This window comes from Hippocampus comes, unplaced genomic scaffold (assembly GCF_001891065.2).
Source record: "Hippocampus comes isolate QL1 unplaced genomic scaffold, H_comes_QL1_v1.1 scaffold151, whole genome shotgun sequence".
Classification (NCBI taxonomy): Eukaryota; Metazoa; Chordata; class Actinopteri; order Syngnathiformes; family Syngnathidae; genus Hippocampus; species Hippocampus comes.
The window spans coordinates 541,294-551,069 of NW_017805591.1; the positions used below are offsets into that span (position 1 = coordinate 541,294).

The following is a 9,776-nucleotide window of genomic DNA, read 5'->3' on the forward strand; positions in this document are numbered from 1 at the left end:
GGGTGACTCGTGCCTGAGGCCCAAGTCCATCTCTGAGCTCCCTGTTCGCAACAGCCCAAAAAATCCAGAAAACTGAAATGGTGGGAAAACATTTTAATGCACTCTTTATGCAATACAGTAATGCATACTTAGCAGATCCCTCCAAACGTGTATAATTTAGAAACTAATCTCTGAATTAAAGTCACAGGGTCTCTAAATCAGTCAAAACAAAACTCAAAACAATGCATGGACTTGCAGCACAGTAACCGCCGCCGTGTCCAGCCAGTGCGTGACGTCACAATAAAACTAGTGGTTAAAACGTTTGAAAATAAGTAATTCATAATTGGAATTTCCTATGGACTTCGAGGGCTGCACATGGTACTTACTAGTTATGTTTAATTGACGGTAGGATTATTAAGTGGGCCCGCGAAAATATCTTTCTCCTGTAAGGGGATCCTGGACGCAAAGAATTTGAGAACCACAAATTGTGGGTAAAGAATGTCACGCATGCGCGTATTTGACAACGAGGATTTTGAACAACTTCCTGGTCCGGGAAAATCAATTATCGCGAGATGACGTTGTCCTCGCGTGCAATGCAGTCCAGTGGCAGGGGCCTAGTGGAATGTGAAACTACAAGTTGTATTGCCTCCTCCAATTTTTGACAACACCCGCTGCTCTTTTTTCGAGACAGCAGAACTAAACACGGAACTCTGCCATGTTTCGACACAATAGGGAAGCTCTTTCAAAATGGTAAGTTTCACAATGTAGTCACAAGCTCATGCTCGCTACTATTAGCATGTAGCTTAGCTAGTTTATCAACAAGCCAAGCATTTGACAGCTGAGCAACACACCGAGTTGGCGTTAGCATTCGGGGCGTTAGCACGAAACATGTAGAAGTGGGCTAATCCCATTCGACTTGCTTATACGATTGAGGAAAAACGTCACAGTTCACGTCTTCGGTTGTTGCAGGAAGTGGTTCACTTGGGGCAGTTTCACATCATATATTTATTTATTTCATGGGATATTTAACGAACGAAGGACAGCTGGTGCTGCTCACTAGCTGGTTGGGCTAGCCGTGACATGTCGTAGTTGCTTGGTGCAACGGTGGAAGTGAAACCATAAACAAACTAATTTGAGGTGCACTTTATTACAATTGTGTGATCACGTGGAAAATTGCTCATTTTAGAGACAAAAATAATTTTATATCAGCTTTCTAAGTTGTTCTCTAATCTTCGAAGTCTCAGCTGACTCACTGACTGTGGCACATTATTTGACATGCAACTCGTCTAATATAATGTCTGCACGCACTCCCAGTGACAGTGTTTGTCTCCTGTTCGCCTTCTCAGCCTCCTTAGGGGATGAGAGGACATCGGCCATTTGAATATCTGCGGCTGTGGGATCGTTGACTCGGTGGATTGGCGGGTGTGTTGGTGAGGATGGCGCAGGGGGGCTCTCAGCTTGATTATCACATCCTGCAGGACCTCAAGCAGCGCTTCCCCGAGATCCCAGAAGGAGTGGTGTCGCAGTGTCTTTTGCAGGTACATGCATAAACCCAAAACGTGTGAATGAGTCATGGGTCTGTGCCTGTTCTTGGTTTATCTTTCTTTTCCTCAACATGAAATTTTACTCGGTTCTCATGTTGACATCATTCTGAGAAGCACGGCTTCATTGAACACTTCATCAGCTATACCTGCACAATATCAGGCCGGAGTCCATTTTTGTGGGCTCGCCTTGACAGGTTGTATTCAGTTTTTGCAATCTTTGCGTTTCTGCTGCACTAGTGTTGGCAGATTTCCAACACTTATCATATTTTTCCCACATTTGGAAGAGGCTCATTCCGACGTGAAGACCTCAGATTTGTGTGTTTTGTTTCTGTTTATATTGTCATGACCCATATATCATTCTCACAAGTGAGCAAAAAACCTGAATTGTCACTTGAGTCACACCGTCTTAATCCAGCCTAAGGTGCCTTTTGTAAAGTTGCTAATGCTCATTTTTGATTGACACTGTCAGAAAAAGACTCTGATAATATATATTAGGGTCATTTGACTGAACAGCTGTGTCGAACTGCACCATATCATACTGAGTGATGTTTCTAAAATATGTGTTGACTTATTTAGCTAAGTGAGAAGGGCAACATACCAGAGACAACTCTCTTTGCAATCTACAGCCAGAATAATACACTTAGAATGTGGTTAAATTAATACCCGCATGAAAGTCTGTCTTTATCTTGAGGAAAGTTGATACAGGATCTCATTAGGTTTTGCAAGTGTACCCAAGTACCGGTAAGTGGCCAGTGAGTGTGCACTGGTTTTATCATTAAAATCACTCTCACAGGAATGATTGGTGATATTAACAAGGATCGTGTTTTATTGTCAAAATGCGGCAGTTAGTCATTTGTTATTGAACATCTGCACTTTTCAAAATACAGACAGGGGTGGAGTTACTTTTGGATAATTATGAACTTTTGGCCATGCCATAATTATTACAGTGACAATGAGTTTCACTTCATCCTTTAGTATTAGTCTCAGCATGGTGAGGCATTTGAGGTGTTACTCTAATGGGTGGAAAGTATTTCATAGTGCATTGCTGTAGTAAACATTGCCATTGACTCACATTTAATGGTTGAAATTGTGTTGTCTTTTTTAGAACAATAACAACCTTGATCTCTGCTGCCACCTTCTGGCCCAGGAGAGTAATCGATACCTCTACGGAGAGTTCCATCATAGTCCCGAGGAGGGGCGCCTGGGTCGAAATCACATGCTGCACATAAGTCTGGGCTACCCGGGCTCGGAAGCAAGCAAGTCGAATGGAGGAGCCGCCGGAGCCGGGCGTGCCCTCGTTCACAGCACAAGTGACAGTCACATTGACCCCCAGAGACCTAGTTATCCTGAGCCACTGTCGGCCCCCGCCACAATGGCCCCCTCCTCGGGTTACAATTCTTATTTCATCAACGATCACAGCCGTTCAGCCAGCACTCCGACTCCTCCACCGACAATTCAGGGTATGTCCCCGACTTTCTCCCCCATCTCGCGGTATACTATGAACCCTATCACAGTCACGCTATCGCAAAGTATACCCAATGCCCCGCAGGCTCTGCAGATAACCCCTGGGCACTATGCTAACAGCAGCAACACCACCCTTTATATTCGACCCTCACCCTCCCAGAGCCCACAGCCGTCACCGTGGTCCTCCTCAGGCACCTCTGTTTATCACCATCAGCAGTCTCCATATAGCACCCCCACTTATGCCTCACCTTACAGCTCCCCCCAGCATCAGCCCCAACCCCAGCAGACATCCCAGCACCAGCAATATGTCTTCCATCCCATTACTTCTCCAACCCTTCCCAGCATACCCTACCATCACCAGCCACAACCCCAGCAGCAGACTCCCGTTTACAGGCCCTATCACCCAAAAAGCTCCCTTAAAAACCAGATAGAGATTACTCTGGAAGGGCCACGGCCTCGCAGCAACTCCCCTGTGCACACCCCCCATCCCCAGGGAGCACTTTATATGGCCCCCAGTACATCACCTGGCTCCCCTTCGAGGGGCGTCTCAATGGCCGTTCCTACAGCAGCCGCACCTTTCCACCCTGGAATATACCTGCCGCATCATGGCCCCGTAAGGCCCCGGCCCACCACCTCACCTCAGCCAGGCCAGTCGGCCTACACCTTCAAAATCAAAGTGTCCCCCGGAGGGCAGGCCCAGAGACCACCCAGCTCGCCTCCCGTGGCAGAGGCGGAATCGTTGCTCAACATCGTTGACCTCGGGGCCAGCAGCGCCGCCCCTCCGCCGATCCTCCCCATCTCGGCTCTACCAGGGAACATAGCCAGTCAGTTGCAACAGATGCCCCGACGTTCAAGCTCAGGCTCTGATGACTATGCCTACACTCAAGGTACTGATTGTTCCATTTGTGAAACTACTGATGTGTGCTCTTATTGGAATAGCTAGCACTTATTGGAGGCTTGATTTTACCACTGAGTGCAAAGAGGGTGTCAGTGGAAAGGATTTATTTTTCACATGCCAAAACGAAGGCCTAAACATGAAACTTAATCACACTACAGACAAATTTGTTTGTTTGGCAACGTAAAACATTCAATTCACACCAAACCTAAACGCAAGTTTAACATTAAACCATCTTAATTTTGAATAATTTAAGAGACATTTTGGGAGCGATTTGGCTGTTAGTTGGCGAAATTGTCACATTTTTAACACTTTGTGTGTGTCGTGTTGTGTTAAAGGGTTCATTTTGTTGAGTAGATAAGAACAGTTTTAAGTAGGTTGCATTAATAATTGCTGCCATTTGTAAGATATATTTGTCAAATTATATTATATATTGAATTAAATATTGTAATTCAAGACAGATTATAAAACAGGTGGTATTTGAGTGCATGTTTTTTTTGTTTTGTTTTGTTTTGTTTAAACCTTGTATTTTCTGTCCCTCTCCTTCATTATCTCCTTCTCATCAAATATTTTACCTCCAGCTCTCCTGCTCCACCAGCGAGCCAGGATGGAGCGTCTTCTGAAGGAGCTGCTGCTCGAGAGGCAGAAACTGGAGCAGCTCAAGTCGGATGTCAACAACATGGAATACGACGCTCTACAGAGACGCTTCCGAAGAGTCAGCTCGACCAGCTTTATTCCCAGAGTGAGTGATTGCCAGCCTTATTCCAGTCATGTTTAAAGTAGCTTGAGGTGGAGAATTGATGTTTGGGGATCATTTCTATGCGTTTATGGTCATGTCTTGCCCTTTTCTGCTGCAGCCTGAGGAGATGACTCGATTGCGGAGTCTAAACAGACAGCTTCAGATTGATATCGACTGCACCCTGAAGGAGACAGATTTGCTGCAGTCCAGAGGTACGCGCGCACATGCACAACCAGACAAACAAAATGTGCAAAGCTACCCAGAACAACAACTCTGATTTATTTGGAAGCATTGACGTTTCAACAGCCAAGCCCCCGAAGCAGACAATTGTGTCCCAAGTGATGGATGAAGCTTCACCCTCAGGCAGTTGCAGCGTTCTTAAGTGTTCCGATGATCCGTAAACAGAATTAATCAGGTCCACGGGTGATTGCTTACTGGGTCAGTGACCTGCATGTGGCTGCTGTGTGCCACCACTCCCTTCGTACTCACCTAACCATGGGGTGTAGAAATAACAGCTGAAAAGCTTTTTGTGTCATGAGCAGCCCACCCAAGTATAATTAATGACGTTCCAAAATGTAATTCCTCAAATTAATTCTCTCGCAGACAGGAGCACTTTGCATTTCAAGATTTATTCATATTACTTATCTTCTGTTGTTGTGTTCCATTAAAATGTCCTTCACAGATCATATGGACAGCAAAATCTGATTTTGCCGATTTGAGTCCTAATTTACCAAGATCCTTAATAGCGGGCACTCAAATGTGTGTTCAATTAACTCGTAACAGATTGCGCGCACTGCTGGCAACAGCTGTCGAAGAGTGTTTCGTGCTTTAGATAGTGCTGATTGTTTGGTTTTCACCCCGGAGCATTTAGGAGAACACAGCAAGTGCAAAATTCAGTTTATTTATTCATGCAGCACTTTAAAAGGCAACCAAAATTAAAATAAAGTTTTGTACATAAATTTATTTGAACATGTAGTGAGCCGAGCGGGCGCCAGCTCCTTGTTTGATGCGGCAAAGCTCCTCGCAATTGTAGGTGAACATCGTAAACAAATGACAAAAAGAAGTCGACGAACGCTATTCTGTTAATGCTAAAACACCGCAATTGTAAAACCAGTTTTGCATGACACAATGACAATTTTAAATGGAAACGCTGACTGAAGGAGTACAAATAAGAGAATGTTAAGAGAGCACTTGTAAGAGGCTGTTGACATGCATACAGTGCCTCTTTGATCCACTCAATAAAAATCTGAAGTTTGAAGTGATTGATGTGGGAGTTTTTAGCGGAGGACGAACACTACGGAGGTACGGAAAGTAAATCGATCGCTGTAATAATTATGGTGAAAGCACGAAAACCACCACCATGCTGGCTGGCACATTTGCTAAAACGCAAAGTTAGGAATTGCAAATTTCTCTGGTTTGATGAATAAGGAGAGCACACACAAAATGAATCTATAGTATTTGTAAATACTCCTCTCCCAACAAGCGAAATGAGGTGTGCAGCACTTTAACGAGGTTGGCAGTCCGTGTGCTGGTTGCATCTGATTAGTTGATCAGCTTTCATGTCTGTTGAAATTTGTGTCTCATTTTTGCACGCAAAAACCTCTAGTTTTTTTTTCCCCCTTAGTCTTCAACCTACAACCCAAGGAGAGCATTTGAGCCATCATGGCTTGCAATTCTAAAATTAAATCACATCTCAGGGAAGCTCATAACATATCTTAATTATCATGTGTATTTCATACACATAGTATGGTCCTCAAAAGTAAGAAAGAATGGAATGGCCCTTGACAGGAAAAAGTTTCCCCTTGCGTGATCTAGGTGTCTATTTAAAATAACGCAGACTTAAAGAAAGAATGCATACAAAACTTCCTTTGGCAATCTTTTTGGTCCACAGGAAAGTTTGATCCACAAGCAATGAACAACTTCTATGACAACATTCAGCCTGGCCCAGTGGTGCCACCCAAGCCAGGAAGGAAAGGTGAGCGAGGTCCAACATATGTCAACTTTTCTTCCTAGCTGCATGGATTAATAATAAATAATAATAATAATACATTTTATTTAGTACAGATATGCATGAATATGTCATTGTTGCAATACTGGACACGATACTTTAAAACAGTCCTGTTCCTCCATTGTTTGTTAGTGATCATGACTGGGTTTGTATTGAAGTTCGTGGAGACATTCAGTTGAATTTACAATTGGCCCTCAGCAGTTCAAGGCCTCTGAAGTCTCACATTTCAGGACAATATGCCTCTAGTTGCACAAAACTGTGTTCCAACCATTGTTATGCAGTTCTCTTAACCATCTAAGGATGCATTCACTCCAGTGACTTTTAAAAACAAAAGCACTCATTGAAAAATCTGGCTCGTCATCATGAGATGCTTTTATGTTGCAGAAAGTTCACTAAGCACCAAAGGATTATCTATGACTCTTTGCAACGCATTCCCAAAAAAAGGAGCACTTTAAATTTTCACACATTTCCAAGTTGTTTGAACCCTTTCACTGTCAGCCATTTCCGGTGCCACCAACTTCATATTGCCAGCCATTTTAGAACATTTTGACAGTTTTCTCAAAATCTTATGTTCTATTATTTTACAAACACCAAATTTCCAAAATAAATAATCGACCCACTTCTTTACCATGAAAGAAAAGTTGACTCTCTTTGAATCACTTTTCAGCCGTTCATTAAAGGGCACATTCTCTCGTTTGCGCTTATATCAGCTTCTTGCGACCTTTCGAGGTGCCATGAATCTCCCATCTAGATTTCTGACACACCCGCCGTGCGTCACCTGGAAATACAGTATGTGTGCAACCAGCAAAGAGGCATGATTCGGTGAGGTCTCAGGGTGGCCCTAATTTCCAAATAGTGGATTTTTATTGAGGCATGAGAATCCCATAGAGATCCATTTTGAAAATATGTCACACTTGGATTGTGAAATTACCTTAAGCGTCATGGATCTGGACGTTATTGCCAGTGATGTTTGTCCGGCTCATTTACCAGCTCCCTGGAAGGAGCTTGTGATTTTGTTTTGAATAAATCCCAATAAAAATCAATGTAATCACAATACCCTGTTCATAAATGAACGATAAATTAGGAGACGGTTCAAATTGAGAGTTCAACAGGTTGCCAAGCAATGCAAATCAAATGCCTTCAATCCCCCCCAAAAAAATCTCACATTCACAGCCAATGACTGTAGTTCTCTGTGGTCGTCGCTTCCGAACTCCAAGCCCCAAACAGCAAATGGAAGAGATGGTGACAGTCGTCATTTGTTGTCAGCTGCAGTGAAATGATGCGGTGTGATATTTCATTGTCACGGGGCGCTAGACTTTAGTGACACCTTTAAGTCGGTGGGAGAATCTGCACAGCCCAAAAAGTGTGCAGCAGCATGCCTTTTCTGACTTAAGCACACTGGAGAATGTGGCCCAAAATGCTTGGCGAACAGTGAGACACATGCACACTCATGCAGCAGCTGCCGTCGTCTTCAGCCCATGCCCAGACTTTCACATGCAGATTCCCTGGTGCCACATGTCACCCATCAGGCTTCATCTCTTAAATTGTCCATTTTTTTTTCAATGTCATTTTTGTGTGTTCAATTATGTTTACGATGTGTTTTATCAAGTTTAAATGTCTTTAAAGCATGTGGGAAGGGTAAAATGGGACTGGCACCCAGGAATGCGCTGGCATTTAGTCTATTGGAGGTTCCACTTTATTTCAATTGAATGTCTAAGAAGTGTTTTAAAAAAAAAAAAAAAAAATTACTGAGTCCTGCATATCTGACTTGTTCGCATGGGTTAGTGATCGTTTAACACTAATCCAGTGCCTCTCCAAGGACCACTGGTGGTATGCAGGCTCCCTCTTGTGGTACATGAAAGAATTACTGATTTTAATCTTCAAACTGTGCATATGGTAAAATTAGGCTACACCTTTTTTTTTTTTAAAGATACAATATAGTACATTTATTAAGTACCTAATAGTAGATGGTGGAGTGATTCCCCTGTGTTTTTCTTCAAATGTTCACCTTTGTGTTTGACTAAACGCACATAGATTTGAGCTTGTAAGTCATATACATTTTGGAAAAAAACTTTTCGTTTGCCATATCTGAAAATATTCGTACTAGAATGTGTTTCTCTCTCTTGTGTGTGTCAGAAGGGGACCATTGCCCCAAGCCAGTGCAGGGGCCACAGAGGGACGAGGACTTTGAAGGTGCTCAGTGGAGCTGCGACAGCTGCACCTTCCTCAACCACCCTGCTCTAAACCGCTGTGAACAATGCGAGATGCCGCGCTACACCTGATCTTAACATCGCACGTCATACTCCGGTCCCGCCCCTTCCCATCACACCCGCCGCCAATCCTTGCTCCACCCCTCTAGAATCTGCGGAGGTGGAGGGGGTTGTTGTTCTTGTTTGTTATTTTGCCCCTGCCCAGAAGATCTCACATCAATCATGTATTTAAGACCCATTTACCTGCTGAGGAAGAGCCACCAGACCTGCCCGCCCACTTGTCCTGCTTTTATCTGCTACTCCTGTGCACTTTGATTTTAAAAACTATTTTTCGGGAGGGGTGGCGACTCCAATGGCGACTAAAATGAAAGGACGTACTGGCTCAGACTGCGACAGTGGCTGTCACTGCGCATGAGAAAGGTCAAAGCAAATCAGGAGTGACAAGAGGTTGTGGTTTACCTGCAAACATTCCACACCAAAAGACTGACTGTCCTGTTTACACAACCGGATCCATTCCTGAACTCTTAAGATGCTCTTAAATCCAGGAATTGTGTTGATTTCTCTCTTGCTGACAATGGAATAATGAAAGCAATGTTATAAAAGGTCTGACTAATGCAAATGTAGACATTACACTGTATTTGGCTCTGTGTTAGAGCTGAAAAAAAGAACACTAAAAATACATGCATATAAGTATACTCGTGGTACTTTTATGCATATTATGTCACCCTGTATACGTGATAAAAAGATGTCGATTTCCTGTGCGAATGCCTCAACTTGCTGTACTTAATAAAGGAGCGGATGCCTTGTGACTTGACCGTGATCAGCTGCCATATCTGCATAGAGTGGTTGGAATGAGCGGCTGCACCTCCCACATGAGAAACACTTCACCTCCTGGTGCATGGTTATCGTCAGTCAGTCAGTCGACGATAACACAAGT

The 9,776-nt window shown here is 43.6% G+C and overlaps 1 protein-coding gene across 2 annotated transcripts; it reads left to right on the forward strand.

Annotated features, from left to right (window-relative positions):
• Window positions 1–537: 537 nt before the first annotated feature.
• Window positions 538–9,659, forward strand: tab3 (TGF-beta activated kinase 1 (MAP3K7) binding protein 3). Of its 2 annotated transcripts, none has more exons than XM_019880186.1 (7): window positions 538–729; window positions 1,326–1,517; window positions 2,629–3,874; window positions 4,464–4,624; window positions 4,740–4,833; window positions 6,513–6,596; window positions 8,766–9,659. In XM_019880186.1, the coding sequence occupies exons 2-7, from the start codon at window positions 1,416–1,418 to the stop codon at window positions 8,909–8,911; spliced, it is 1,833 nt and encodes a 610-aa protein (XP_019735745.1). In that variant the 5' UTR covers window positions 538–729; window positions 1,326–1,415; the 3' UTR covers window positions 8,912–9,659. The 2 variants fall into 2 exon arrangements, with proteins under 2 accessions (XP_019735745.1, XP_019735747.1); XM_019880188.1 differs by lacking the exon at window positions 538–729 and adding an exon at window positions 836–1,116.
• The last annotated feature ends 117 nt before the right edge of the window (window positions 9,660–9,776 follow it).

What these genes read in the sequence shown, in the direction of transcription:
- tab3 (XM_019880186.1), top strand. Translation starts at nt 1,416, where the DNA reads ATGGCGCAGGGGGGCTCTCAGCTTGATTATCACATCCTGCAGGACCTC. An exon ending in AGATTTGCTGCAGTCCAGAG is followed by an intron (nt 4,834 to 6,512) that starts GTACGCGCGCAC and finishes TTTGGTCCACAG; the next exon opens with GAAAGTTTGATCCACAAGCA. An exon ending in ACCCAAGCCAGGAAGGAAAG is followed by an intron (nt 6,597 to 8,765) that starts GTGAGCGAGGTC and finishes TGTGTGTGTCAG; the next exon opens with AAGGGGACCATTGCCCCAAG.